Raw genomic sequence first — 27,987 nt, 5'->3', positions numbered from 1 at the left:
CCAAGCTTGGTAAGGGATTTGCACTAGGAAAAAAAACAAAAACAAAAAACCACAAACACAAAGCCAAAGACCGAAACTTCTCAAACTTAAAAAAAATATCTCATTTATTGAAAGGAAAAACAATAAATTGCAGAATCAAGTTTAAACACAAGATCTCCCACAAGCTCCCACGTGAGACACATCTGTACTTATTCATAAACATACAAGGCACAAAACATTCACAAGATCATTAGCTCCTGGTGGTGCATTGTTCAGTGGTGTCCTGGCTACTGCAATCTGCCATATGGTGATTTTCCATTGGTTTAGGTTGGACAGTGATAAACATGATTGATTTTTCAGTTCAGTCATTGTCAGACATCAGATTTAATCCTCTGATATTTCCTTCCCCAGCCTCTCTTCTTGATGTTAACAAAACCCAATTATTTCTGACTGTGCTCCCTGACTCTTATCCTAGTCCCAAGCCCGGTACAAATCCAATAAGGGACTTTGACGGCACCATGATTTAGAAAAACCAAAGCTATTAGACCACTTTGGAGCAAGAGATAAACTGCCTACACCTTTCTGCCCAAGGATTCAAAGGCAAAACACCCTTCCTACTCCCTTCTCTCCCTCTGCCAGCACAACAGTCTGAAATGTTTTTCTTTGTGCTTGTAACAGTCATTAGATCCTTCCTGCAAAATTCATATGTGTGGAAATTTGGTTGTCATCAAATCAGACCACTTTTACTTTACAGCTAGCTCTCTTGAGAGAAAGTGGCAAATGTGTGACTCTTTGTAGAGTGAGTAGCATAATGTTCTGCCCAGGAAGCAACACCAAACGCTGACCCTCTACTACCTTATTATACAGACTAGACATTGAGACCAATTTATTTACAGTAATGAATAAGAAAAAAAAAGCTGTAAACAATGAGTTTGAGATTTAACTGCTATACTTGAAGAAAGTATGAGCACATAGTGTTATATAAAGAAGGCATTCTTCTACCTAACCGGTGTCTGGAGGAGTGGGAGAAAGAGGAAAGAGGTTTCTCTCAATCTACCAGCCCAGTTTTACTACCTTAAGAGTTTCACGAAACTAGAAGGTTTTCTGATGGGGAAGATCATATAGAGTTTTAAAGGATGGGATTTGGGGACTAAGCATATCCATTACTAACTAGGGTAGGGAAGTTAGATCACAGAATGGGAGGCTATAGACTACAGGGTCTAGGCTAGCATTGGCAAAGGTTTTCAAGTTCATGTGGCCAAACTGCAACTTCAAGCTGTCTGTGAGCCCTCCTCCCCTGCCTCCTCCCCCCATTACCTCAGAGAGCAAAGGAAGGAAGTGCTTACTTTGGGCAGCTGGACAAAGGGGCAGGGTATGCAAAAAATGTCCTTGGATGCTGGGAATAGGGGGAATGGAGCAGCTCCCCCAATGTGCCGCCTTAGCACACATGCTAATATTTGGCCAATGCTGGTCTAGTCTAACATAAATAAAACCATTTCTGCTCAGGGTTTGTGCGTATAAAGCAGTGCTTACCAGCTCAACAGCTGGATGGTGCTAAATAAAAATAATGCCCTTGTGCAGAGAAATGTTACTAGGGATTGGGGGCCTGAATTCAGCATACTAGGATAGACCTGCTCCCAGTAGATTTAGGAATTTGCCTGTGCCCGCTACCCAGATCAGTAGGAGTGTACTTTTGTTCTGTGAGATTAGGAAACCCAAGCTTCTAATTCTAGTGTCACATGATGAAACCCAACATACATCAGTGTACCCTTGGCTAAGATCAGCCCAACTTAGGCAGTCTAGGGAATAGGCAGAAACTGAGTTCCTTGAAGTTAAAACCCTGGAATATTTTCAAACAAGGAGATGCCAAAGGGAGGAAGAAGTGATAGGAACATTATGGAGGTGGGTGGAGAGCCACTCCCTAGAGGGTCTTCGGGGCTCTGGTTCTCTACTCAGAGGACAAAGGGGTAAAAAAAGTTCCTCTTGCCTTTAGGCCTTATGTCTTCTAGCTGAGAGAACTCATGGAACTATTTCTCAGGAAAGCCAAGCACAGGCAGGGCTCTTGTTAGAGAAGGTCACAGAAAACTTCTGCAGCCTCAGCAAGGTGATCCCATGAGACATGAGATGCCTACTCAGGACCCTTCAGAGAACAGAGCTTCTACGCCAACTTTTACAAAGTACAAAGTTGAGGCACTGGTCCCTTAAGAGATCTCTAAGCCAAAAGCTGGTATTATGACCTGCCCTTTGCCCCATAGCTAGGAGGTTTGGGGTCTCCGTCACAGAGTTCTAGGCCCTGGGGGTACAGCCTAGTCAGACAGAGCACTGATGCAGAAAGTGTACCATAGAGTTCAGAGGAACTGAGGACTATTCTGGATAGACCACTAGGCTAACATATGGATGGCTACATAAATTCTAGCAGCTTGGACAGCAGAAGGGGAAAAAGTCCCATTAAATTTCCTTCAGAAATTTAAGAGCAGATGAACCAGAGGCAGCTCCTTGTCCATTCCAGTTTGTATTAATTTTTCAAGCTCCTTGACTATCCCTAACAGCAGAACAGTTTGGGATGGAAAACAAAATTCCCGTCAACAGGAATCAAGTTATAAATGGTTATATGCTAGAGTTTTTAGGCATCTCTTATGCATCATTGTACATTATAACAAACAAAACCCTTTTTCAGCTCCTTCATCTGGTATTCAGCTGTATTTAGCTTTGAAACAAGAAGGGAAGTGGAACTCCAAACAACCTGCAGATTCCAGATGCACAGGGTGGTCACTCCTGATGCCTTTCTCCTTGGTCACTGCATTGACCTAAGCACCGAGTGCTCACATAGAAACCAGAGCCCTCCTTGAAGTTAAAAAGGCAAAGCAAAGATAAAGAGATGGACTTCCCTTACTCTTCAAGGCACCTGAATTTCCAGGGCCACAAAGCACTTAGTGAGGGAATAGAGAGGTGTGAGAAGCACCAGACAGACCTTTTCTGGAACCCTCTGGTCAACACATACAGCTGAAGAATTTGTTAATGCCCTTTTGAATCACTTCTGAATCACTGATCTAGAAGGGCGAGGAGACATTAAAGTTAGATGAGTGAAATTCATCTAATATACAATAGTTCAGCTCCTTCTCAAGTTCAGGGCTTGGGACGTGGTCCAACGTGGCTTCAGATCCATAACAACTAATGTCCCTAGCATATAATGAAACTTCATAGGGAGAAAATGATACAGACATCCTCATAATAGTGTTACCAGTGTCCCAAGTAAGCATGCCCCTTAATAGGCGACATGAAATATGTGTGTCAGGAGAGTGCTGTGAAGCTAATGAAGATTATACTTCCCAGAGCTCTATGACTTAATCCTTAAACTATCAATTGCCATATACAACTTCATCTTACATCGTAGAAATTCCTCAATTGTTTTGTTTCTATACAACCTCAAGGAGTAGGTTTGTTGACTCTGACTTCTCATTATGTCAACGGGACGCATATCCCCCAGCCAGGGAGGAAAATGAGGCAGGGACACATGCTGCTAATTTCACTATACATGATATCAACAAGGACACTGTTGTACCTTTCAATTCATTCTCATAGAGAATGGGGAACCTGGCTTACTTCTAGTGAATCATTTTCAAACCCATTGTCTTTTAGTCTCATGCTGGCCTCAAGTCTTGTCCCAAGTGCATTAATCTTCTCTTAGAAGATGATCACAAGAGCAGTAGACTGTTTTCCCCATCTTTATGCCAAATGTGCAATAAATGCTGAGAATCATTAGTTTAAATCAAGTCACGTTCCTCATAGTGGGAACAAGGGTAAGGTTACATGAGAAGAAGGTGGCTTTGATGACCCCAGCTACTGTAGATAGACTCAGAGGGATTTCAGGAGCCAAAACCTAACTCAAAAGAAAATAGAAATGTTCTGAACTTAGGTAATACTTAACATGTTCAAAGTGCTAAGTGATGAGGAATGTGCTCACATTTGTCACCCTGATGTCATAGTTTCTGAGGGGAAGATGCTGGCTAAGGTGCTTTAGAAAATAACCTGGATCAAGCCAGGATCAATTCTGTCACCTGAATTCCTCTGCTGAAACCAATTTAAGGCGCAAGTCCCCTTGAAGAGTCTAAAAGGCAAGAAAATCAGAGGTAAAAGAGTAGGGGTACTAGTCACACAGACTGACCATGATCTTGTTTTGTGGAAGCTTAGCCTAGAGGTCAGGAAACTATCCAGGTAAAGCACTGAAAAAATGAAGAGAGCTGTGCTGCACTATGATCAAAGCCACAAAAAGTAGGAGGGGAGGGAAGAGGTGGGAAAGTGTTGGGTTAATCAAGTACAGAGGAAGTACCATCACTATTGGGATTGTCTTTAGTCTAACCTGTTCCACTGGCCTGCCTATTTACTAGTCCCCGATCGACAGGGAAGACCATTCCCCCTACCCAGCCTGCTCAATCCCAGGCCTCACCCGGGACCCTGGTGACAGACATATGATAGGGAGATCTTGATGTAGAGAACGTACTCCACAGGTCATTGAACAAAGGCACTAGTAACATTGGAAAAGGTGGGAGATACATTTGGCTGTATCAGCTCATAGATTGCTTGGTAGGTGCCCACCACGAACCCAACAAAGCCAAAGAGGCTGATCAAGATGTCTTTAGTAATGATGATGGGGCTCATGCCTTCTGAGTAATACGTAGTGATGTCCAGGAGTGGAGGGATGATCAGAGCCAGTGCACTGCTGCTCACAGAGCCCACCAAGGAGATGACAAGGTCTAACCGCGGGATCAAAATGGCCAAGGCACCTGCAGAAGGAGAAGAAACTTCTATTTATGATCAGCCTATAAAAGAATAAGGAAACAGTATTTGCCCCCTTTCCTTGCCATCATCCCTCACCTTCTCTCCTATCTCCTTTAAGTAGATTGTTCCTGCTATCATCCTCTTCTTCTCTTTCTCATCTTTTGTCTCTACCTTTCTACTGATTCCTTCCCTATGCCCATCCCCACTTCCATCTTTGAAAACTCTCAATAGACACTACCCTTCCAGTGACTGCCTTATCTTTCTCCTATTTTCCTTAGCCAAATTCCCTAAAAGTGTTGTTGCTATTGTTACCTTTACTTTCTTTCCCTCTCTTCTAACTCCCCTATAATATAGTTCCCAGTCTTATCACTCAGCTGAAACAACCTTTTCCAAAATCACCTGGGATTTCTTAATTTCTAAATCTGATGGCCTTAATCTCAGACTTCACCTTTCTTGACCTCTTAATGGGCAGCATTTTACCTCAGCCATCATCCTCTCTTCTTGGATACTCTTTCTTCTCTGGATCTTTGTGATCCTGTTCTCTTTTGGTTCTCCTCCCAGCCATCTGATTTTTCTTTCTAAGCTTTTTTTGGTGAATTGTCAGTCACAACTATACCTCCTAAGTATATGTACATCCAAAGGCTTTAGATTTGGTCCTCTTATCTCTCTATACTTCCCCATCAGCTCACATCACAGCTTTATGCTGATGACTCTCAGCCCTAGACACTTACTAACTGTGATCATGGACAAGTCATTTAACCCTATTGGCTTCAGTTTCCTCATCTGTAAAATGAGCTGGAGAAGGAAACGGCAAACTATTCCACCATCTCTGCCAAGAAAACCCCAAATGGGGTCATAAGAGTTGGACACAACTGAAACAGCTGAACAAGAACAATTCTGCTTTAGATACAATACTAGGCACTAAGATAATGATACAAAAGTGAAATAAATCTTGTCCTCAAGGAACTTACATCCTACTGAAGGGAAATAATATATACACAGATGAGTCAATACAAAATTATATACAAAGTAATTTGAGGGTGAAGGCATTAATCGTTGTGTGAAAGAGAATTCTTTACTGTCTATCCTGAGTTAGCATTAACTTAAGAACCTCACTAGATTGTGAAGACAGGATTAACTCTTTTGTCTATCTTCTGATTGAATCAACACAATCTGAATCACAGAAACTGTGAACCCTTTCGATGAGTATTCACTCCTCCAGAAGGTGCGAATTGGTTCCCACAATTACAATTTGGAAGCTGTGATTGACTCCTGTGAAGACAGGAGGAGACAAGAAGCCACTATAAAAGGCCCTAAATTTCTGAGGCTAAAGGTTCAAGAAGGAGCTGGACTTCAAGAAGTAAGTCAGCTCAAGGAAGAAGGTCGGCTCAAGGGAAATAGTCGGCCTTAGGAGTCACCTTCAGCTCAAGTCATTGTCTTGACCTGCCTCTTGGAGGGAACTTGGGTGAGTGGATAGCTGGCTTTCCCTTCCTGTCTTCTGGATAGAATTTAATTCTGGTTGAAGGTCAAGAAGTCCTGGTTGAGCCAAGCATTGGAACATTAGTTAGATAGGTTAATGTTTTCTCTACCTTTTTGTATTTCTCTACTTTCACTCTTTCCATCTTTATATTTTAGTCAAACCCTTAATTTTAACCCTTACAGTTGGGAATATCAGGAAAGGCCTCAAATAGAAGGTGGCACCGAACCTGGGCGTGGGAAGGAAGATATGAATTCTCAGCACTGAAGGTGAAGAGGGAGTTGTCCTAAGTGTTCAAAGGTCCTTTCTAGCTCTGAAATTCTCTGATCCCAAGAAAACCAAAAGGAGGAAGGAGGAACAAGGAATATGATGTTTTTTCTCCTATGTTTTCATTCTCCTGCAACATTACAACTTGCCTCAATAAAGAGAGAGAAAACACAAAGTTCTTTCAGGGAGACAGGCTACAAGCCTCATTTCCCAAAAAGCTTCCATGGTCCCTGATGGGGATGTCATTTATAGGGAAGGAAGGTGCCTCTAATGGAAGATCAGAGAGAATTGCATTCCTGGATCACAATAACCTTACTGTTTATTGCCTGGTTGCATTTGAGACCCAGCTGAGGTCATCTGAAGGAGGTACAACTCATTTCTCCTTGAATCATTTTGATTTAATTAAGATTCTCTGCCAACCCTGTTATGTTTCCATATCAAACCTAATACTACACAAATTTTCAAGGAAAATGTTATTAATGTTAAATGGGAATAGTGGCAATATCTGTTGTAGACATACAAGGTAGACTTCCTACTTTTGATTATGCTTAGACCTCTGTTGATTCTTTTTAAAAAATTAAATTTTATTTAATTTTTATGAAGATGTACTTTTCCTACTTTCCTTTTCCCTCCATGCCACCATTCCTGCTGTCCTCCAATATAGAATGCAAGAATAACAAAACTCCAGTCACAAACATATATAATCAAATAGAGTTGGTGGCAGCTAGATGATGCAATTTTGGTCTTAAAGTCAGGAAGACCTGAGTTCAAATGCAGCCACAGACACTAACCAGATGCAAGACTTTGGATAAGTTACTTTACCTCTATTTGCTTCATTTCCTCAACTTTAAAATAAGGATAATAATAGTACCTATCACCTATGGTGGTAGTGAGGATTAAATAAGATATTTGTGAAATACTTAGCACAGTGCTTAGGACATGGTGGGTGCTATATAAATGCTAACTATTGTTATTATTATTAAAGCAAATTCTTGTACTGGCCATGGTCCCCTGCCCCCCAAAGTGTCTTAATTTGTGATGTGAATCTACTCTATCTGGAGCTTGGTAACATGTTTCATCATGAATCCTCTAGAATTGTGGAAGGTCACTGCTGTTGATTAGGGTTCTTAAATCTTTCAAAATTGTTGAGTCTTTTCCAATATTGTTGTTATTTTATAAATTATCCCCCCAGTTCTGCTCAGTTCATGTAAGTCTCCTCAGATTTCTCTGAAACCAAGACTCATCATTTCTATCACATTTATATACCATAAACTGTTTAACCATTACACAATTGATAGACATTCTTCAATTTCAAATTTCTTGCCACCACAAAAAAAGAGCTGCTATAATCACTTTGGTACAAATAGGTCATTTTCTCTTCCTTTGATCTCTTTAAAGGTATAAATAACTCTGTCTATCTTCCTGAGTCCAACTTCGGAGCTTATATGTTAGATAAATCCTTACACTCTCCCAAGGGCTCCTAACTGGTAAGTACCGTGTTGTCTGGGAAGACGAAATAATTTCTTAGATAGCAACTTGGTGCAAAAGAGAGAGCCTTGGACTTAATGTCAGAAGACCTGAGTTTGAGTCCTAGTTCTAAAATTATTAGTGTGTTACATACATGGGGCAATCACTTCCTCTCTTAATTTTCTGTTCTGTAAAGTGTGGATAACCACAAACATGAACTTGGATAGACTTCAAGAGGCAGTAGGGGATTGAAGGACCTGGCATGTGATGGTTCTGGGAGCCATGAAGAGTTGGTCACAACTGAATGACTGAACAACAATGGGTAACAGCACTTGCATTACCAAGGTAAAAGACTGTTGTAAGAATCAAATTTGGTGACATGTATAAAATGTTTTGGAAACATAAAGGTACAAAAATAATGGATTATAACAATAACTAAATGGGCTGGTTTGATTTGCCTGTTCCCCTCCTTAAATATCCTCAGGTGGAGAGCCTAGAATCCAGAATGTCAGTGACAGAAAGGCCTTCAAAACACAGAAAATGTAGACAGGACTTTTAATTCAACATTTTAAGAGTGGGGGAAATAGGCCCAGAGAAGATCTTAAAGTCATATTACCAAACAAGTCAAAGAGGTGAGAGACTAAAGCAGGTTTTGTTACTTGGTTCAGCATTCTTTTCCTGTTTCATGCTGGGTGGAAAGAGGGTCTCTAAATATTTTCCCCAACAGTTTGTCCCTAGATCCTCTGGTTCTTATTCCCTATTAGGTTCAGAAAGTGTAAAATGCAGGAGATGGAGCAAAGATCAGCTTCTGGAAAGCCAAGAAGTTGGCCTAAAGGCCTTTTTACTAGAGATGTTCTCACTTAGCAGAAAGTTCCTTAGATGAATACTCCTACCTATTCTGCTGTGGTAAAGGATTCAAAACCAACTTCAAGGTCTGAGAATTAAAAGGGAGTGCAGAAACTTATATAAATGCTCAGATCTGCCATGGGCACATCTGTCCCCTTAGGCAAATTCCCTCTTTTCTTAGTCTATTTAGTAGACATAGTGGTATTGGTCCTCTTTTTATTAGCTGAAATGGGAATGCATTAATATCTTTAAAAGGTTCTGAGGCTCCAGGGTAAAGCTTCAGAAAGAAAAAGGTGTACCTTGATCTGCTGTTTCAGCCTTCCACTTTTATAAAACCTGAGCATTAGTCACAGAATATCAGAGTTCTTAAAGGTAAGTCAGTTCAAGCACTTCCTTTTAGGACAGAAGAAAATGAAGCTCATAAAGGGGGAAGTATTTTGCCCACAGTCATATAGCAAGCTAGTGGTTAGTGGCTGAGATTAAATTTCCATGTTTCTAATACACTTTCTTCCTTTCTTTTTTGTGATAATCCTTTCTTTCTTAGTATCTGTTCTAAGCCAGAAGAGCATCAAAGACTAGGAAACAAGGTTAAGTGACTTGTCCAGGGTCACCCAGTTAAGAAGTGTCAGAGACCAGATTTGAATCCAGGTCCTCTCAACTCTGGGCCAGGTGCTCAATCCACTGTGCTACCTAATGGCCCTTACAATGCACTTTCCATTTTATTATATGACATCCAGTCTCTAAGGTTGGATCCAGAGAAGAATGAAAGAATGAAATAATTGACGATCAATTAAGCCAGTCTTATCATTTGATGGCATGATGGCATTATTGAGAGGCTGCTGGCCAGGGAATTAGATTTTAGTCCCAAACCTAATTAGTCATTCCGGCTTTGGTAAAGAAGGGCCTTTTGCTCATTCTGGTGCTTCAGCTTCCAGTTGTCCAATGTCTACCTAACATTGGAATTGTGAGGCCATCAGTTTTCTGTAAGTAGAGTTGATGAATTAGGAGCAGGAAAGAGAATTAAATTTGGAAGCAGAGGACCTGAATTCAAATTCTTATTTTGCTACTGTGAAACCTCAAGGAAGCCAGTCAGGGTCTTCGAACCTCAGTTTCTATGCTGTAAAATTAAGTTGTTGGGATTACATATGGCTCTAAATCTTATGTTTCCAGGTGGAGATAATTGTTTCTGTCAAGGATAATTCCAGACAGAACCAGTTTGGGCCACATTCCCAAAATAGTATGCCTTCTGAAATAACCAAGCTCAGTTAAGTAGTTAATGTTGTAGTTATGGAGGGCACTGAGAGAGAACTTGAAAAGGGCACACTCCATTCTATTTGGTTTTCTAGGGTTAAAAGGATAACAAGTAGAATCTCTTTGCACCTTTTACCAAGTAGAGTTAACTTCCGAGAAGGCAAAAAGAGAGTGGATTTATGGATGAGATGGACTCTATGACAACTCCCAATTCTCTCCAGTTCTACAAAATGCTTTCTCATTTCCTCTTCCATTAGCTGAATGAATAGTTGCTTCATTGTGACCCTTATTTTAAAGCTACTAGGATCTTTGATTTAGAGCCAGAAGGAACCTTAGATTTTGTTTAGTCCAGGGCTCTTTTTTTCTAGTTGAGGAAACATTGGCCCATAGAACTTGTGCTCCAGGTCACACAGGTACTAAATTGCATAGCTAGAATCTATTTTTTAAAAATTATTTAAAACCCTTACCTTCTGTCTAATGAATTGGTTCCAAGGCAGAAGAGCCATAAAAGGGTAGGTAATGGGAATTAAGTGATTTGTCAAAAGTTACATAGCTAAGGAAGTGTCTGAAGTAAAATTTGAACCCAGAACCTCTTAAATTCAGATCTTGTGACTCCAAATTAAATCCCTCTCTAACTGCATAGTAGTAAACCATTGCTGTGCTCTCTAATAGAAATGGACTTGCAGTACTGTGAAAATAGCCCAAGAATTTAGGGATATTATTCATTTAATTTCAACAAACATTCATTTATTTCCTAGGATGTGCCAGACATGACCTAAATGCTGAGGATACAAAAACAAAAATGACAAAGTCTCTGCCTTTATGAAGTTTATGTGGAGTTATATGGCAACTAGATAGTGTGCAGCTAAAAAGCTGGGGTGAATTCAAAGCCAGCCTCAGATACTTACTAGCTGTGTGTGACCCTGGGCAAGTCACTTAATCTATTTGCTTCAGGTTTCCTATCTATAAAATGGGAATAATAGCACCCACACTCTAGAGTTGCTGCAGGGATCAAATGAGATAATTGTAAAACACTAGGCATAGTGTCTGGCCCAGAGTAAGCATTATATACACTTTGGCTCTTCTTAATACTTAATACTCTTCTTAATCTTAGCTCTACCACAATTCTCTGTATAATATGGGGTATGACATTTTAATTAGGACTATAACATGAAAAGATTGGGCCAGATGGCCATTGAGGTCCCTTTCACCTTCAATATTCTATACTCAAAGTCCCCTTACAACTCTAACATTCTATGATTTAGAGATATACAAATCTAGAATACTTAGGAGAAACAAATCTTTCTTTGAGACCTAAACTCCAAAAGGAGATTAAGAGGCATGTTTCCTTCCCTATGGTTTTTGGGATTTACATATAAAATCAGCATAAAGCTTAGCTACAGAAACTTTTTTCATTCCAAATTTATACAGTTCACAAACTGGTTCAAGAGAGTCCATTTAGAAATCTAAATCTGGCTGCGCTGTTATCTGTTTTTTTTTTCTCTTTTCCTTTTGTAAGATAGGGGTAACACTACAGATCTTGCATGACTTGGTTTCTGCCAAAGATAAAAGACAAGAAGGAAAGGATGACTCAAGGAACTGGTTAGTTGGGAAAATCCATTACATGAGGAAGGATAGGAAAGAAGCAACTTCCTACTTGTCTTTATTTTAACCACAAAATTCTGCAGCAGTTAGCTTGGTAACTAAATGCAGAGCCTGTAACAACTTCAATTGGTTCAAAGGATTAGCCAAGGGACTTCAAGATATTACAAAATGCTTCTCCTTTAGGTTAGTAGTCATTAAGAATGTGACCTTTTATAACTTCTGAAGCAATACAGGGTAACCTGCAACTCCTTAAAAGAGGAACCAGTTAGGAAACCAGGAATAGGAAATAGCTGAGTTTTGTACTCATAAAAAGAAAGATGTGTGTAAGACTAGACAATTATCAAATAAAGGAAAAACACTGGAAATTTAAGATCTAATCTTCCTAATGTATACTGATAGATGCCATCAAAGAACTGAATGATGGGAAGGAATGATAAGTTGGTCACATAGCAGGCATAAGAGATAAAACAGGTGGAGAGCCAGAATGCTCTACTGGGCTGGAGTAATGTTAAAAAAACTATTTCTAAAACTAGAAACACTTATGCTTTATCACTCATGGTATTCTGTTCCTCAACAGAGTAGTGAAGGCATTAATGGTATGAAAAGGAGAAGAAAATACCAAAACTATGGGGAAAATTATTGGACTATATGGGAAAAAATTATTAATACTGAAAAAAGTAACTGAGAATATCAATAACTATGAACAATATCAATAACTACAAACCCTACTCCAATTAAGACAAAATCTTTATGGGTCATTTATACATGAGGACAACCTCAGTAAGAGTAGTAGTAGAGAACATGCTGGTTTTGGAAGTGATATTCAGCAATGGGCCACATTTACCATTTCATATTGTAAGAAAAAGATGTAGAGATATAAGGAATATAACATCCTACTCAGTTTGATTCAGGAGAAGAAAATACTCCCCAATAAGCTCTTTTACAAAGTGTCATCCATCCATAAATAAAAATAATTCAAGACTCCTATGGTGAAAAAAACAATCCTATTCAACAATTCTCTGATAATAAATACCAGGTAAGGAATAAAATAGGAAGATGTATGCTCACCCAACGATATGTACCACTATGAAGGAAGAGTCCTAGAACAGAGTCCAGATTGAAGAGGGATTCCTGTTTGCATATGGTATCAAACTGGTTGCAACAAGCCCCGATCGGTACCTTGAATATATGTATAAACACTCAAAGAAGTTTGGCTGGTCCATCCTCAAATGGAAGACCAAAGGGACAAAGAATGCTTATTGTACATATTTCAACTTGCACTTGGATGGACTCTCTAGAGAACCTTCCATTAAGATGTATAACTGGGACAGACATGGCAAATAGACAATGAGTTGGGCCCAAAGGTGAATAAGAGGGAGAGATCTGGCCATGCTGCCTTTGCCAAATTCCAAAGCTCCTGTATTGACCCTCAAGCTTTCCAAGAAGTCAGAGGTTCATCTTTTTAAAATACAAACATTCTACCAGTGAGACACAAAATGCAACCATGTCCAAAAAAATAAAAAATTAGTATCAGAAAATAATGGAGCAGTGCAACACAAATATGAGCAGGCTGCAGCAGATAACCAATGAGGAATTCCAAAGAAGACTAGGAATAAAATATGCCATTAAGAAAATGAATGATATGAAGAAACAACAGGTTGGTCACACAGCAGGCATAAAAGATAACAACAGGTAGAGAACCAGAGTGCTCCACTAGTAACCCTGAAATGTCAGGAAAAAGCAAAGAAGGCTTCCAGTACATTAGTTGGATCCTGTGTGGTGACCTTATGAGAGGATATGGTCAAGAGCTACACAAGATGGACAGAAATGGATGTTTTTTATTTGCATTGTTGAAAGAATTCCTGAATCGATGAGATCACAGATTCATCAGAATGTGAGTACTGACTTATTTTGCCTCCTTCAGATAGAGGAGTGAAGATGCCTCTAGGTTTTAAGGAAGTAACTGTCAGTGGATTGCAAGCTCTTCCAAAGCTGGGAAGGCCTGGAATATAGAACAGAGACCAACAGGGTGTTCAAACTAAATAAAAAACTCCAGGTTCTTATTTTTGATAGAGTTTATTAATAATCACTTGAAATAAAGGAAGCAAATAGGTAGAGTTTTAAAGCATATTCTAACCTAACTCTGACCACATGTTTCTCTACATGGCCATCTCTCTCAGCCATGGTCCTCCACCACTGCTGTCCAAGAGAATAGAGAGACCTTCGTGTGTCCTGCACCACCCCTCTATCCTCTCTCTTAACCTGGGCCCATAACCTTTAGTTCCAGGTCATATTCCTAGGGCTCTTCACCTGTGACCTCTGTTTGGAGGATATGTGTGACATCCAACCATGCAGCGGGGTCAAACGAGCTGGGGGAAGGAATTCCCTTTACACAAAAGCCATGACTAGAGAAGCTCATGACAGTATTTTAGTAGCTAGTGTAATTTAAGAGCAAAAGCCTCTGAATCAAAAGTGTGGAAGGACTGTAAGTTTTGTTAGTGAAAGGAATACTCTCACGGATGAATTTACAGATTCCCCTTGAGCAGGGGTTGTTAACCTGGGATCATTGAAAAAAAAAAATATATATATGTATACACACACCACACAAACACATGAATGATATGTTTAGAAGCCAGACTGTAGAAAGTTAAGAAGTGGAGGCATCTATAGTATCTATTGTATTGCATGATATTTTTCATCTTTACCATAGACATTTTCCATTGCCCACAAGACAGAATAGTATCTGCAGAGGTCAAGACTTGTAAACCTTAAAATTTCCCAGACCCTACTTTATAAGATTGGATTAAGACCATTCCCCATTTGGGCAGTGAACTCTACTTAAAGCAGGAATGTGAGAATTCTACTTACCACTCTTCTGCCTTGGAGCCAATACACAGTATTGACTCCAAGACGGAAGGTAAGGGTTTAAAAAAAAAATAAGAGCTTGGTTCTCATTCAAGAATCTCGATTTCTGACTCTCATTCTGAAGGAGAATTCCTTGAGGAGCTCCTCTGAGGGGCTTCTAAGTAAGAAACAAAGTGGATAACTAAAGATAAAATGAACAATTTAATTTATATACAATAAAAATATTCTTAAACAAACAAGCCCTATACAGCTAAAATTAGAAAGCAAGAATTAGAATTAACTGGGGAAAAATATTTTGCAAGAAGTTTGTCTGATAAACATCTCATTTCTAAAATATACGAGGAAATGATTTAAATTTACAAGAATAAAGTTATTTAACAATTGACATATGATCTAAGGATATGAAGAGGCAGATTTCAAGGGAAGAAACCCAAGCTATTTATAGCAATATGGAAAAATGCTCCAAATCACTAATAATTCAGAGAAAATTAAAGCAATTATGAGGTTCCTTCTCAGAAGCCACCAGAGTAGCAAAGTTGAATCAAAAAAAGAAAATGGCAAAAGTTGAAGGGACTTCAGGACAAAAAAAGACCACTGATACACTGTTGGTGGAACTCTGAAACTGCTTGGCTTGATGTGCCAAATAATTTGGAATAATGCCCCTCAAAGTTACTGACACAGTGCATGTCTAGGACCTAGTCACACCACTGTTAGGCCTAGACACCAAAGCAAACAAAGAAAGAGGAAAAGTACTCATGAATGCAGAAATATTTATGGCATTCCATTTTATGGTGCCAAAGAACTGGAAACTCAGGGGTTACCCAACAATTGGAGAAAGTTTGAATAATTTATGGTATAGGAATGCAATGGAAAATTATGCTGTTGTATGGATGACAAAATGAATACTTTCAGAGAAACCAGAGAACTTTTAGGAACTGATGTGGAATGAAATAAGCAGAACCAGAAGAAAAATTTATATTATAAAATCCATGCTGAAAAAAACGAACAATTAAAAAAGACTGAAGAACTGAGTAGTCAAATGATCAAATATAATTCCAAACGACCAATGATAATAATAGCCCACTTTTACATAGTATCTGCTTTGTACCAGGCACTGTGCTAAGTGTTTTACAATTATTATTTCATTTGATCCTTACAACAACCCTGGGAAGTAGGTGCAATTATCCCCATTTTACAGATGAGGAAACTGAACAAACAGGCTAAGCAACTTGCCCATCATAATCCTTATGATCCTTATCATAATATCATAATAGGTATATTATTAAGTATCTGAGGCAAGATTTGAACTTGGGTCTGACTCCAAGCCCAGGGATCTATCCATGGCAACAGTGAGCTGCTCCTAGGACTGATAAAGAAGAATGTTGCCTCCCCTCATGAGAGATAGCTACATTAATTACAGCATAAAAAATTATTTTTGGATGTGGCTAACTTGAGAATTTATTTTACTTGACTATACTAATATGACACAAGGGTTCTTTCTCTTTTTTTCAGTAAGTGGGAGAGAGAGAAGAAAATTAATATCTGAAAACTGAATTTAAAAAAAAAGAGGTAAATAAAAATTTAAAAGACCCACTACACAGAAGATGGAGGAGAAAGAAATCATCAATGGGGGCAAGAATCAGGAAAACTGGGTCCTAATTCACAGCTGGAGCACCAGTTGTGTGATCCTAAATAGGTCACATACATTCTCTGTCTTCAGGTCCTTATGTATATAAATATTTGGGAGTTTAGATGGGCTAGATCAGTAGTGTCAAACTCAAAATAGGAATGGGGGTGTGTGTCATTAAACCATATATAAGGATCCCTATAGGGGGAATATTGGCTTATGTTTTACTGTTTTTATTTATTTTGTTAAATATCTCCCAATCATATCTTAATCTGGTTCAGGCCGTACTTGGGAGTATGATAGATTCATCTGAATGCTCTGGAATAGATGATTTTCAAAGTCTCTCCCAGTTCTAACATATTCTGTTCTATGTTCTAAAGGTCATTCCACTGTGGACATTTTATGTTGACACAGATTCCATGGTTACTGCTAACTGACTTCATTCTAATGCCCATTCCTGCTCTGACATTCTAAACTGTATTGATTCCTTTGGTTTTAATATTCTATGAACTATTTGGCATCTTATAGATTCTCTTTAATATTTAATAAATATTTAGACCCTCTATATGCAAAGCACTGTGTTCTACACTAACTAGTAGGGAAAACAAGCTTTATTTTATTTTTAAATCCTTACTTTCTGTCTTAAAATCAATTCTAAGCATTGGTTACAAGATAGAAGGATGATAAGGACTAGGCAATGGAAGTTAAGTGACTTGCCCAGAGTCACACAGCTAAGAAATAACTGAGGCCATATTTTAACTTAGGATCTCCCGCCTCTAAGCAAGCCTTTCTATCCACTAAGCCTCTTAGTTGCCCCCAAAACATACATACAAAATAAATATACTTACTCTAGCTTAGACTCAGAGTACTGACTACATCCTTTCAAGTCCCTGATAAAAGCCCCTGAATAAAAGGTAGAATACTTGGAAAGAAGCAGACAGACATTTGGAAAAGGAAAAAAAAATGCATTTTCCTTGTTCTTTGTAGAAAAGAGGACTTTGAAAAGCATAATCACAAAGATCACAGAAGAACTTAGTGGATTTGTTGATCAAAGGTCAATAATTCTGAATATCATTAAATGGAAACGAATATGAAAGAGCTGATGAAGATGAGAAATAAAAATTGCAACTGGGATTATTTTAGTTCTGCATAGTGTTTATTAATCAAACTTCAGGTTTGTGGGGGTCAAGGAGCAAAGAAATTTGGTAGGAGTCAGGACATAGTCTGTAGGCTTGATCTATCTATCTATCTATCTATCTATCTATCTATCTATCTATCTATATCTCACTCTTCTGTTCAAGAAGCCTTGATGACTTCCTATAGCCTCTAGAATGAAATACACACCCTTTATTTAGCATGTAAAGCCATCAACAAAAATTGTTTTCCATTTCTTACTTATTAAAAAAAAGTGGAGATTTTAGTGGGAATAAAAGATCCATTTAATCAACACTGTGACATGGCAGCCACAAAAGTTAATGACATCTCAGGCTCTCGGAAGAGAATCAATGTCCATAACAAAGCCCGCCACCCTGTGCCTTCATCATATCCTATTGGGAAAAGTGTGCCACATTTTAGGCAAGACACCAGAAGAGAGTTAATGTGTTGGGGCTAGGAAAAATGCCACAGAAGGTTCAACTTGAAGGAAATGGAGACTATTAGTCTGAGAAGAAATTACTTAGAGAAAAAGCGTATCTGTCTTAGACTATTTGAAGGATTATCCTGTGAAAGACACCTTAGCTTTGTTTTGCTTCTCTTTAGAGGGAGCAAGTAGTGTAACCTACAGAAAGATAGACTGCAGCTTAACAGAAGGCTTTAGAGCTATCCTTAAATCGAATAGAGTATCTTTGGCAGTGCTGAACTCCCCCTAGTTAATACAGGTCTGTAAGCTGTATGGTCTCAGGTAGAGAATACTATAAAGGGATTATTATTCAGGAATGAATTCTGATTCTGATACTCTGTGATTCCAGAAAGCCTATTCACACTGCTTTAGCACAATTTGGAAAAGAGTTCACCTTCTTTCCTCTATCCTGCTATCTCAGAAATAGTCACTGCCTTTCAATGACTCTAAGCAGGATGGGAATTGGTACTGTGCCTTTGAGGATAGGTTTTCTAGGCCAGTTCTCAGGGCCTGACTCCACAGCCTAGGCATGGAGGAAGAAACAGCCATAAAGTGTATACAGGATTTATGATTTATGATTACAAATAAGCCTCTAGTTAGCAACCTTCCTTAATGAAATCATTAGAACATCCTTCTAGGAAACATTTACTTTAATAGCCTAAGAATCTGTGATTTTAACCCTAGGGTACTCCTACCAATGTAGATCACAGTCATACATTTCCACTTCCTTCACTTTATCCTCATAAGTCAGTGATGGCAAACCTTTTAGAGACAGAGTGCCAGACCCTACCCCCACCCAACCTCCAGACAAGTGCTGTGCCTGCCCCCCAAACACCGACCACGTGCCAAGCCCCTCTCCCGTACCAAGGGTCAGATGCTCCCTGTTCCTCCATTATTCCACATAGGGGAGGGAGGAAATTCTCCCACTGGGCTGCTGGGTGGGAGGGGTGGGTGAAGTGAGGAAGGTCATCAGCAAGTGTAGAGAGAGGGATGGGAGTGGCCCAAGGGTTCTGCTCTCCTCTAGCTCTGCTGTCTGTGAACTACCCACCTTATTCCCTGTGCGTTCCCATTAGTTGCTGGGCAGAGGGGTAGGGGGAAGGGAGCAGCTGCGCTCAAGTCCCTCTGCCTTTCTAGTAATGACCTGGGGGGGGGGGGGGAGGGTGGCTCTCACAATCTTTGTCCCTTCCTTGTGAATGTTATCTAGCTAATGAATGTCTTTCTTATTATGTACCCCCCACATATAATCCAAGAAGGTCCAAGACCCAAAATACTCATAGCTGAACTTTTGTTGTAGCAAAACACCGGAACCTAAGTTGGTACCTACTGATTGGGAAACAACTGAACAAATTGTGGTATATGATTGTAATAGGACACTAATGTACCACAAGATCTAATGAATATAAGGAATACAGAGAAACTGAAAAAGACTTACTTATATTGATATAGTGTGAAATCAGCAGAATTGGGTGAATATACAAAATGATCACAATCATGTGAATGAAAGAAGGCTAAAAGGCATTCAAACTTAGATGAATTACCATTGACTAGTATCTTGGTTCTGGAGAATAGATAGTGAAATGTATTTTCCTCCTCTTGGGGGGAATACATCTCTTGGAGCCATAGAATGTTGAATGTCCTGTCAGATGGTTCTTCTACAAAATTGCTTTTCTTGGTTACCATAAAAGATCTGAGAGAGTGAAGGGTTGCTGAATAGAAGTGTATGTGTGAGTGATGTGAGTTATATATACCACATTCTTCTCTTGTGTTTTTTTATACCAGTTATTTCCCTGTATGTATATATACATATATATACACACACATGGTGAATATATAGATGAACGCATAATACACACGTGCATATATGTACATATTTCTTATAGATATGATATAATATATAATATAATATAGATATAGATATAATATATATAATATATAATATGATATAAAAAGAAATAAATAAGAGAAGTTGCTAGAGGGGAAGAATTAAGGATCAGGAAGGACTGTCTGGATTCAAGCCCTGCCTCTGAAGACTCTGATTTGTGACTGGCTAGGCAGTTATTTACCCTCTCAGTGTCCCTAAATGGCCAAGACTGAAGTATAGAGGAGTTACTAGTCTGAATTAAGAATTCCCCATACTGATGAAATCACAAGTCAGGACCACTAAAATGCAAGACATATAGAAGATAAGTTTTTAAATGCCTAGAACTGAACTAGGAGAACAATGTATATGCTAACATTAGTATAAAAATGAAAAACTCTGAAAGCCTTCAGAATTCTGATCAGCATACTAAATGGTCAGTCAATGAGGAAACAGGCTGCCTCTGATCCTAGTAGAGGGAGAGGGACTAATACACTCAAGGAGAAGCATCTTTTGGGGCATGGCCAATGTGGAAATCTGTTTTATATGATTATGCTCTTTTGTTAAAAAAGGGTGGTGGTTGTGATAGGGAGAGAAAATTAAGGCTTATTAGAAAAAAAATACTGAAGCACAACTTTGAGCAGAAAAGAAGCCAGCAGTGCAATAACCATATTTGCTGGGTATCATATTTTCTATTCATACAGTGTATGACCATATTAGTTTTGGGACTATATCTGATATGGAAGTACAATTCCCTGGCTCCTGCTCCCCTAAGCAGACCCTGGGCTGTGGTTTCAGGCACCAGATTTTAAAACATTTTACTTATTTTTATCTTTTTTGTGTTTTCTGGTCAAGATCTGTAATTTTCTTCTTGCAGGGAACTCTTGATATGGAAATTCACACATCCCACCCCACACTCATTACCTGATGGCCTTTGGGGACCAGATGCTCTGTTGAAGATAGAAAACAAAAGTCACTGTGCCTTCTACTCACATGTTAGAGAGGCCATGACTATGCGGACAGACAAGTCAACCACCAACGCCCAACGCTCAGTCACACGGGAGACGAAAAAGGGGTTGATGATTTCTGCAGGGACATAGAACTGCAGGGAATAGGTGAAAAAGATTCCAATGGAATAAAGCAGCTTGACAGACTGGTACAGCCTACAAAAAGAAGCAAAACATCTTGGTTATCTTGGGAAGTTTCATCAACTTAGTTTTGCTAATCTAACTTTGTGATTTTTGGAGAAGTTACTTAAACTCACTTGGCATATATTTCTTTATCTACAGAATGAGAGAATTGGACTAGATGGTTTCTAAGGTTCCTTCTAGTTCTAATTCTATGATACTATGAATCCAACTTTGAATTCCTTAGAAATATCTTTGGGGCAGCTAGGTGACACAGAGGATAGAGTGGCCAGGTCTGGAGTCAGGAGGACCTGGGTTCAAATGTGACTTCATATACTTCCTAGCTATGTGATTCTGGGCAAGTCACATAACCCCATTTGACAGCCCTTGACTTTCATCTTAGAGTTGTTACTAAGACAGAAAGAAAGGATCTTTAAAAAAACAAAACAAAAAAACACCATCTGCTGATCTAGGCCTATTGGTGCACACCTATAATATGGGCTACCTGAGAGGATGAGTTGGAGGAGCTCTGAAACTTGGGAGATCTGAGCTGCAGAGTAAACTGGTCTTGTGTTTTCACTGAGTTGAGCATTAATATGATTAACCCCTGGGAATAAAGTGGGGAACAAAGATTGCCTAAGGAGGGATAAATCAGCCCAGGAGGGAAAATAGAGCAAGTCAAAACTCCTAAACTGATCAGAATAGGACTGGAGCCCTGAGGAGCCCCTGTACTATAGCTTGAGCAAGATAGAGGGAAAAGGGAAAGAAGGTAGGGAGTAGAGAGGAAAGGAAGGAAAAAGGAATGTTAATCATATAGTACTAAGAAGTAAAGACAGTTGAAGACATCATAAGATGTTAGAGCTGGAAGGGACCTGCTATCATCAAGGACAATCTATTCATACTAGACGGGGCACAAGCATCTGGAAATTAACAATGGGACTTGGGAAATAGAAGAAAAGGTTCTTTCTCAGATTGATAGATGATAGAAGCAGTCACTTACTTTAGCGCCTCAAGACTAGTCATCAGAAACAATAAGCAAATCAAGCAAATACAGACATTGGCTAGCCTGTGTTATATGTCAGCAGCATCTGTGATGTATGGCACATTCTTTCCTTAATTTTTTCCTGACCTCTCCACTCTTACTCCCAGGCTCAGAACAAAGCTCTTAAGTACAGAAACATTGCCCATCTGCCAAACTAGAACTAAAGGTTACTTTTCTCTTCAAGCATTTTCTGTTAAATGCTTCTCAAAAATGTAATCATCTCTTCTTAAAACAGAACAGTTGTGAGGTCAGACTTTGGGTCTAGTATTAATACCATCTACTTTTTTAGAAAGCATTTCAAAGTTTCCTGAAAGTGAGATAGAAAAAGATCCAGTGACTTGCATGGAATTTTTTTTTTTTAGCAAGATCCTGCTCAAAGTAGAACACTTCATTTTTTAGTCCTAGCCTCCAGTTTGTTAGGCGGGGAAGTGATAAATCAGATGAAGGTCATTAATTCCACTCTCTCTCTCTTACCTATCTTTTTGACTTCTGGAATGGTTTTAGGTAAGGAAAGCTGGATAAACTCTCCAAGTTCTTCATCATTATCACTTTAATAACAAATAGCTTGTCTATTTTATGGCCATTGAGTGAATCCTCTAAGGGCGATTTACTCAAAGATAATGACAAAAAATCATAAAGGACAAGAAGGGCACAGAGGGAGTGTTCTGAGGAGGAAATCACAGATCAATTGTGGTATCAAACAAACATGAGTGCATTTATAGATCTATATATGGCTTCTATAACATCTCATTTTAACCTCAAAATAAATCTGAGGTAGACAATGCAAGTATAACATGGTCCCACTTTATAGAAGAAGACATTGACAGTCAGTGAAGATGAGTTTCCTACAGTCATATGGCCAGTGATAGAGCAGACTTCTGGTTTCAAGCCTAATGCTCTTTCTACTTCACTGGAAGCTTAGTCACTGACTCTCTTCTTCCCTGTCCCAACATCCCTAAGATCTCCTGGGAATTACTACATGCAAGCAAAGAACAAAGCTCAGCATGCTCTCTTATTGCCAGGCGGATTACTGTCTATTCATGACTTAGCTCTCGTCCAGTTCAACCTTTTGCTCTAACTTCTGAAAACACTCAAAAGTCACAGCCACAGCCAATGGGTTTCTGTTCCCTTTTATCAATTACATACCAGCAATTGGGCAGATTGAGGGTTATGCTGCCTTGTATAGCTGCTCCATACTGCAGGTAGCCCAGGGACCCCAGGGTGATGTAGAGAAGGGTAATGATAGTCATCCCCAGATACAAGATGCCTGGAAAATGCCGGGGATCCTTCATTTTATTTTCCAGGGGAAGCACCTGAGGACAAGATGAAAATAAATATTAAGAGAGACAAAAAGAGGCAATGTTTTGATCTTCAAAATATCTGCTCCCCAAATGTACCTTTGATTTTAAAAATAGGTTGATTCTCAGTCTGCTTTCTGTTTCCTATAGAAAATAAGGAAAGCAATCACCTTCATTCCTATAGGATAGAAATGATCTATTCTAACCCTCTTTTATTTCTATATAGGGTAGAAATTACCTCTCTTCCTAAGATCCTTTGCTCTAGGCAACTTATGATTTGTTTGTTTGTTTTCCCAGAACACCTGATGAGAAGAAATCTAAGTGAAGAAAAAGAGAAACCCTTTGACTACTTGATTTGGAGTCAGTTCTCTAATATCCATGAAATATGACAGGTAGCTGAGTGAGGATTATAACTTTCACCCTTAGTTTTCCATTTATAGGAGAGGGACAGAAGCCATAAGGGAAATCCTCATGTTTATAAAACCAGGACTAGGAGAGAGGGACCTAATACGGGTTTCTCACTGGGAATTTGTGTTTCTGGATTCCTGCTTGAATCCCCTGGATCATGCTGCCTCCTTTGCCTCAATGGACATTATGATACTAGAAAGTCCTAGAAGATGTGGGCTATAATCTCAGCCCTTCAGCTTGGAAGCCACATGATCTGAGGTTAGTCACAACTTCTCTGGGCCTCAGTTACCCCATTAGCCAAACGGGGATAAAATACTTGCCATGCTCTCTCCTTCACTAAGTCCTACTCTGATGCTTCATCACAGAGTGGAAGAGACCCTGGATGCTCAATGATTGTCAGCTTAAATCCTAGTTAAAATTCTACAAAGTTTGAAAAGAATTCAACATGTCCTGGAGAGATACTACATGTCTGATGTCTGAAGACCAGGAAAGCTAAAGATGCAAAAGGAATAAGATGATTGGCCACCAGAAGGTAATTGTTTCTTTGTGGTCACAGCTGTCCTCACACTGATGAAATCATAGATCTCTTGAAACACCACTTCTCTCACAGGGTAACTGCAAAGGAAATACTTTGTAAAACTCAAAGTTGTACAAAAATATGAGTCTTTAACCACAAAAGGAACAGACATCAGTTGACCTATGTAAAATAAATATTCTCAGGAAGAGGAAGCCACAGTAGGCATGACCTTGCCAATTTTCACAAACTGTCCATTACATCTGTCTCAGAGGGCAATGAAAATCAACTGAAAGCAATTATCTCTCTTCCAGGAGATTGTTTGATCTTATCAGAATACTCATTTTCCATGAGTGCCTGAGGGCATAAAAATGAGCAGGGCTATGCATTGGGCTTGGATTCTTCTTTCAGGTTTTCTTTTTGGGCATTAACCCTAGGCTTCTCAGCTTCAATTTATGCCTTGCCCTGGTCTTGAAAACAAGGCTGCTAAATGAAGGGTTCTTAAGCCTTCTACATCATGGACTCATTTGACAGTCTGGTGAAACCTTCTCAGAATAATGTTTTTCAAGTAGCAAAGAAATGCTAAATTTGTTAGAAGTTATCAAAAAATAAAGATGTGATTATTCCCCACCCTCACTCAAGTTCATTAGATTTTCCAAAATCTAGGGCCAACTGAACTAAACCCTCCATCTTCTTTAACATACTATTGTTAATATAACAGAATATACAATTTGTTCCTAAGACATCTGAAGGCAGTAGCCCTACTTTTTTTATGTTCTTGGGCCATAGTATCAGTGAACACTAAGGGAATAGGTCACTATCAATTAGAAAACAACTACAACAGGACAGCAGGATAACAGGACAAACTGAGACAGAGATCCAGGTCACACAACTAGTAAGTATCTAAGGTTAGTTTTTATTTCAGATATTCTTGACTCCAGATCTGGGACTCTATCTGCTGCATCATCTAGCTGATGCTAATGCTGACTTGGGTATCATTATCATCATCACCATCATTATTATTTTATCTATGTTTTAGATGAGATTCCCACTTAGTTATACATTGGTCTAGATCTGAAGACCCTTTTTCTAGTTGTGATGTTCTATGATTCTATACCAAAATGTGAATGTGGTAGAGAAGGGTGACAGAATGACTACAGACTGAAGGATTAAGATTTAGCTTCAACAACAGAAATCTGGATCAATGGGAGAAAGTACATGAATAACTACTATACTCATCTCTCTTCAACACATCCTGCACTCACACATAGCTTCTAAAAGGATCTGACTTCCTAAGCCAGCATTGGAGAATATTTTTGAGTCTGAGTGCCCAGAGGGCAAATTCAAGCTGTCTGTGAGCCCTCCCTCTTCCCCCCACCCCAACATTACCAGAGAGAGACTGGAGAGAGGAAGTGCTTGCTTTGGGTGGCTGGACAGAGGGGTGAGCCATGCAAAAAAATGTCCTCAGGTGCTGGGGAGGGAGGGAAGGGAGCAGCTCCCTGTGTGCCAGCTAGGCATGTGTGCTAATACTTCACCAACACTGTCCTAGGCTCTTTCAGGTGCAGAGTATTGAAATCATTTTGCCCACTTGCTGGAGAGATATTTTTGTAATGTCAGTCTCCTAGTTCTCCTGTTGATCAATTTATTCTTCATATCAGAGTGAATTGTATGGTAGCAGGGTCTAGGTCTTATCTAAATTTTATCAAATCTCCCCAAAGCCTGGGAATTCAGTCAGTACTTAATAAATGCATTCTGAATTGAACTGATTAGAAGGTTGGTAACTTATGTATAGTGCTTTAAAATTTACAATGCTCATTCATATGATTAATTTTAATTGATCCTTATAACAGGTTTTTGAGGTAGGCAGAACAAGAATTATGATGTCCATTTAACAGATGAAGAAATGGGCCCAGAGAGGTTAAGCAACTTGCCCAGGGTCATATAGCTACTAATAAATGTAGAATCAAGACAAACTCAGGTCTTCTGACTCCATACCTGGGCTTCCCACCATATTTCTTAGCCTCTCATCACCCTCCTCATCAATACTATCCACTGAACCTCTGGCTTTCTAGCTTGCAATACAATTTTTCTAACTTCCAGTTTATTGTAATAAAAATGGGACACTGAAATTATCAGAGATTTAAATCCATAAAACTGAAAACCCTTTGCCCTTCTTATGCTCTCTACACAAGCAACAATATTTTTAAGGTAGAAAATTCTGCATCTTCTTTAAAAGGCACAATTCATATAAAACCAAAGGGCAGCAGATCTCCCCCAGGAGAAGAATATGGAAATGGTAGGATTGTAAGGATTGTAAATCAGAAAGGAGTATGTTTATTTCCTTAAGAAACCTGCTGTATTATCTTTTTCCTCAGTGCTAATAGAGAAGCACTTGATACATATTAGTTATCAAGTAGATAGGAAAGGAGGTAAAACCTAAAGTGTTTTTAAATCAATATACACTTTGTCTTCAAAGACTTACTAGATTCAATACTAGAGAAATGGTGACTCTTGAACAGATATAATACAGAAGATCATTTCCAACAGGGATATTCTAGTATTTCCCTCATTTGGTCTCTGGAGTACTGTATTCCTCACTAGAAAGCTATAACATGTTCAGGGGAACATTCAACTTTAATTTGAATTCAAACCTTACCACTCCAATGCCTTCAAAGGCAAATATGGCTGTACCAAAGAACAGAGGATAGGTCTTCCAATTTGCTGCCAATGGCAAGTTTCTGGGGTCTGGGATTCCCTAAAAGAAACATAGATAAAGAAATTACTTGTTATCATAAGAGTAAATCAAGATTTCTGAAGGGAAAAAGTAGGACATCAAAACATATTTCAGTAAGATCAAAGTTCAAGTAAAACAGTCCCCTCTCTCACAGAATGTACAGCTACCTCCCTGGGGTTTTGTGAGGATAAAGTGAGAGAAAGTTTGTAAAGTTCTTCACACAGAGCCTGACGCATATTAAGTACTATATAAAAGGTAGCTAATATTACTGTTAAGACTTGTATCAACTGACATAAAGTGAAATGATAGGAACCAGGAGAAAAATTTATAGAATGACTTAAAAAAATATAAAAGAAGAAAACAACTGTGACCATAAACTCTGATCAATGTAATGACAGATCTAGACACCAGAAGATCAATGATGAAGCAACCCTACCACCTCTGATGGGGAGGCGATGGATTAGAGATACAGAATGAAACATACATTTTTTGTGCTTGACTATTATTATTTGTTATAAATTAATTACAATTTGGTGATGGTGGTGGTGGAAACACAGAGAGAGGCATTCAGTAGTAGTAGAAACTATGTTTAAAAAAAGAAAATAGAAAAGTCAATGTTAAAAATACACAGAAAAATGCAGAAAGGGTCTCAGGCAAGCAAGGCAACTTTATTACTATTATAATTGTTACTAATATGTAATTTAAACCAAAATTAAAAGCAAAAGATAACTTGACTACTTTAGCAATCTAAGTAGAAAGCACAACCCAAAAAAAATCCCAAATGAGCACTGTGAAACTAATAAAACGGAGTTCTAGCCCAAAGAAGAGGAGAAAATGCATAAGAGCTCAAAGATGCATATTCTGTCAAATTTGGTTGATGCATTCATTAGTTTGCTTTGATTTCTTTCTTTTCTATGCTTTGTTAAAAAGGAATTGTGCCGGATCAAAGAAAGAAATATATTTGGAAACAAATGTGATAAAAAAACAAAATTGGAAAGAATGAGTGATCACCGTAAGAGCTAGAAGTTCCACACATTTAGGTCCTATCTTTGTACTTTGCCTCTAGGAAGGGGCCAGTCATGTAATGAGAACAGAACAGAACATGTGAACAGCCTGAGCACTACATAAGTGTCCATTAAATACTTAAATATCCTGAAGATGAGCATTGCATAAATTTTTTATGTAGGATTTATGGGAGGACAAAGGCAAGAACATCATAGGATGT

At 38.9% G+C, this 27,987-nt stretch overlaps 1 protein-coding gene across 2 annotated transcripts in view; it reads right to left on the bottom strand.

Annotated features, from left to right (window-relative positions):
* Nucleotides 1-82: 82 nt before the first annotated feature.
* The window catches only part of LOC100024692 (proton-coupled amino acid transporter 1), a 68,097-nt gene continuing 40,192 nt past the window's right edge, over nucleotides 83-27,987 (bottom strand). For both annotated transcript variants that reach the window (XM_007473908.2, XM_007473909.2), the window contains 4 exons: nucleotides 26,685-26,783; nucleotides 22,955-23,121; nucleotides 20,633-20,802; nucleotides 83-4,763 (listed from right to left, as the gene is read on the bottom strand). In XM_007473908.2, the coding sequence (XP_007473970.1) occupies nucleotides 4,489-4,763; nucleotides 20,633-20,802; nucleotides 22,955-23,121; nucleotides 26,685-26,783 (711 nt within the window). In that variant the 3' untranslated portion in view covers nucleotides 83-4,488. The remainder of the gene's footprint in view (nucleotides 4,764-20,632; nucleotides 20,803-22,954; nucleotides 23,122-26,684; nucleotides 26,784-27,987) is intronic.

The sequence above is a fragment of the Monodelphis domestica genome, chromosome 1 (genome assembly GCF_027887165.1).
Source record: "Monodelphis domestica isolate mMonDom1 chromosome 1, mMonDom1.pri, whole genome shotgun sequence".
In the NCBI taxonomy this organism is placed as follows: Eukaryota; Metazoa; Chordata; class Mammalia; order Didelphimorphia; family Didelphidae; genus Monodelphis; species Monodelphis domestica.
This window is presented reverse-complemented; position numbering and strand designations above follow the sequence as displayed.